This window comes from Eurypyga helias, unplaced genomic scaffold (genome assembly GCF_000690775.1).
Source record: "Eurypyga helias isolate BGI_N326 unplaced genomic scaffold, ASM69077v1 scaffold34994, whole genome shotgun sequence".
Classification (NCBI taxonomy): Eukaryota; Metazoa; Chordata; class Aves; order Eurypygiformes; family Eurypygidae; genus Eurypyga; species Eurypyga helias.
Genome location: NW_010244941.1, coordinates 1 through 1,161, shown reverse-complemented (window position 1 = coordinate 1,161; position 1,161 = coordinate 1). Strand labels below are relative to the sequence as shown.

Sequence of the window (1,161 nt, the reverse complement as noted above, 5' to 3'; positions counted from 1 at the left end):
CAGACAACGGCGATGAAGGTCCGCGATGCCCTGAGGCGCCGGGGGCCATAGGCCGTGTTGGTGGCCACCCCGATGGCAGCCCCCAGCAGCACGCAGCTGCGGTAGAGGCAGCCCCCCCAGATGTCCAGCAGCGAGTTAAAGATGTTGAAGTGCCGCAGGTCCTGCAGGACATCCCGGCCACCCCGGCCATGGGTGTAGAGCAGCGTGGTGACCACCACATCGGTCCCGCTGAGTGCCAGCGTGCTGGCCACTGCCTTCCAGGCACGCATCCTCGCTGCCGGGCTGGAGGGTCACCGAGGCGGTGGGGGGCAGCCCTAGCACGGAGAGAACATGGTCATGTCGGCCTCTGCTGTGGGGTAAAAAGAAGGGGATGGGATTGTTATTTGTCCTGGTGAGGTGGCAGGGAAAGGGAAGGTGGCCAGCTCCCCAGCAGCCTCTCCGGACCTCAGACACCTCTACTTACTCCTTCCTCCCCTCCCTGCTCCATATTTCATAAAACGAGAAGCACAGATGAAGACAAACTTCCCTCCCAGATGCCTCTGCCCATCCTGAATCCCAAAGCAGAAACCTGCACATCTCAGTGGGAATCTTTGTCCCCAGCAGCCGGATGATGCTGGGACATCCGCGCAGCCCACGTGTCCTGCACTATGGAGCCGTGTAGGTGTCAAACTCGGGCATTCATGATCCAAGAGTCCTCCCCACCTTTCCCAGGATAAAGCTGAAGCAGAGCACTCAAAACTGTACAAAAGCAGGAGAGCGAGACATCCCCTTCGTCAAAACAAGGTAATTTATAGGAACAGCAGCCTGTCAGGTGTTGCTGTCCTGAACCCCCTCGGATATTAATTCGGGATAACCCACTAAACCTGCCGTGCAATTCAGCGACACCACAAAAATCCCAAGAGGAAATCAGAAGGGGGCTGGAAATCCACAGCTGTGTCCCGTGGGAGCGGGAAGATCCAGAGTGGGATGCCATGGGTCCGAGCAGCGGCAGCAGCGGTGGGGCCGGATCCCAACTGCCACCGCAAAGGGCCGAAAGCCGCTCACCTGCTCCTGCGCCGTGCCCAGAGGCGGTACCGGATCCTGGGATTTGTGCTGGCCCAGCAGCTCGGGAGGGCGCAGGCTGCGGGGACAGGGCACGGAGGATGCCCCGCAGCCGCCTCC

At 60.6% G+C, this 1,161-nt stretch overlaps 1 protein-coding gene across 1 annotated transcript in view; it reads right to left on the bottom strand.

Moving 5' to 3' along the window:
• The window catches only part of ABCB9 (ATP-binding cassette, sub-family B (MDR/TAP), member 9), a 12,292-nt gene extending 12,023 nt beyond the window's left edge, over window positions 1-269 (bottom strand). Inside the window, exon 1 of the mRNA XM_010149923.1 lies at window positions 6-269. Within this exon, the coding sequence (XP_010148225.1) occupies window positions 6-269 (264 nt within the window). The remainder of the gene's footprint in view (window positions 1-5) is intronic.
• Between the last annotated feature and the right edge of the window lie 892 nt (window positions 270-1,161).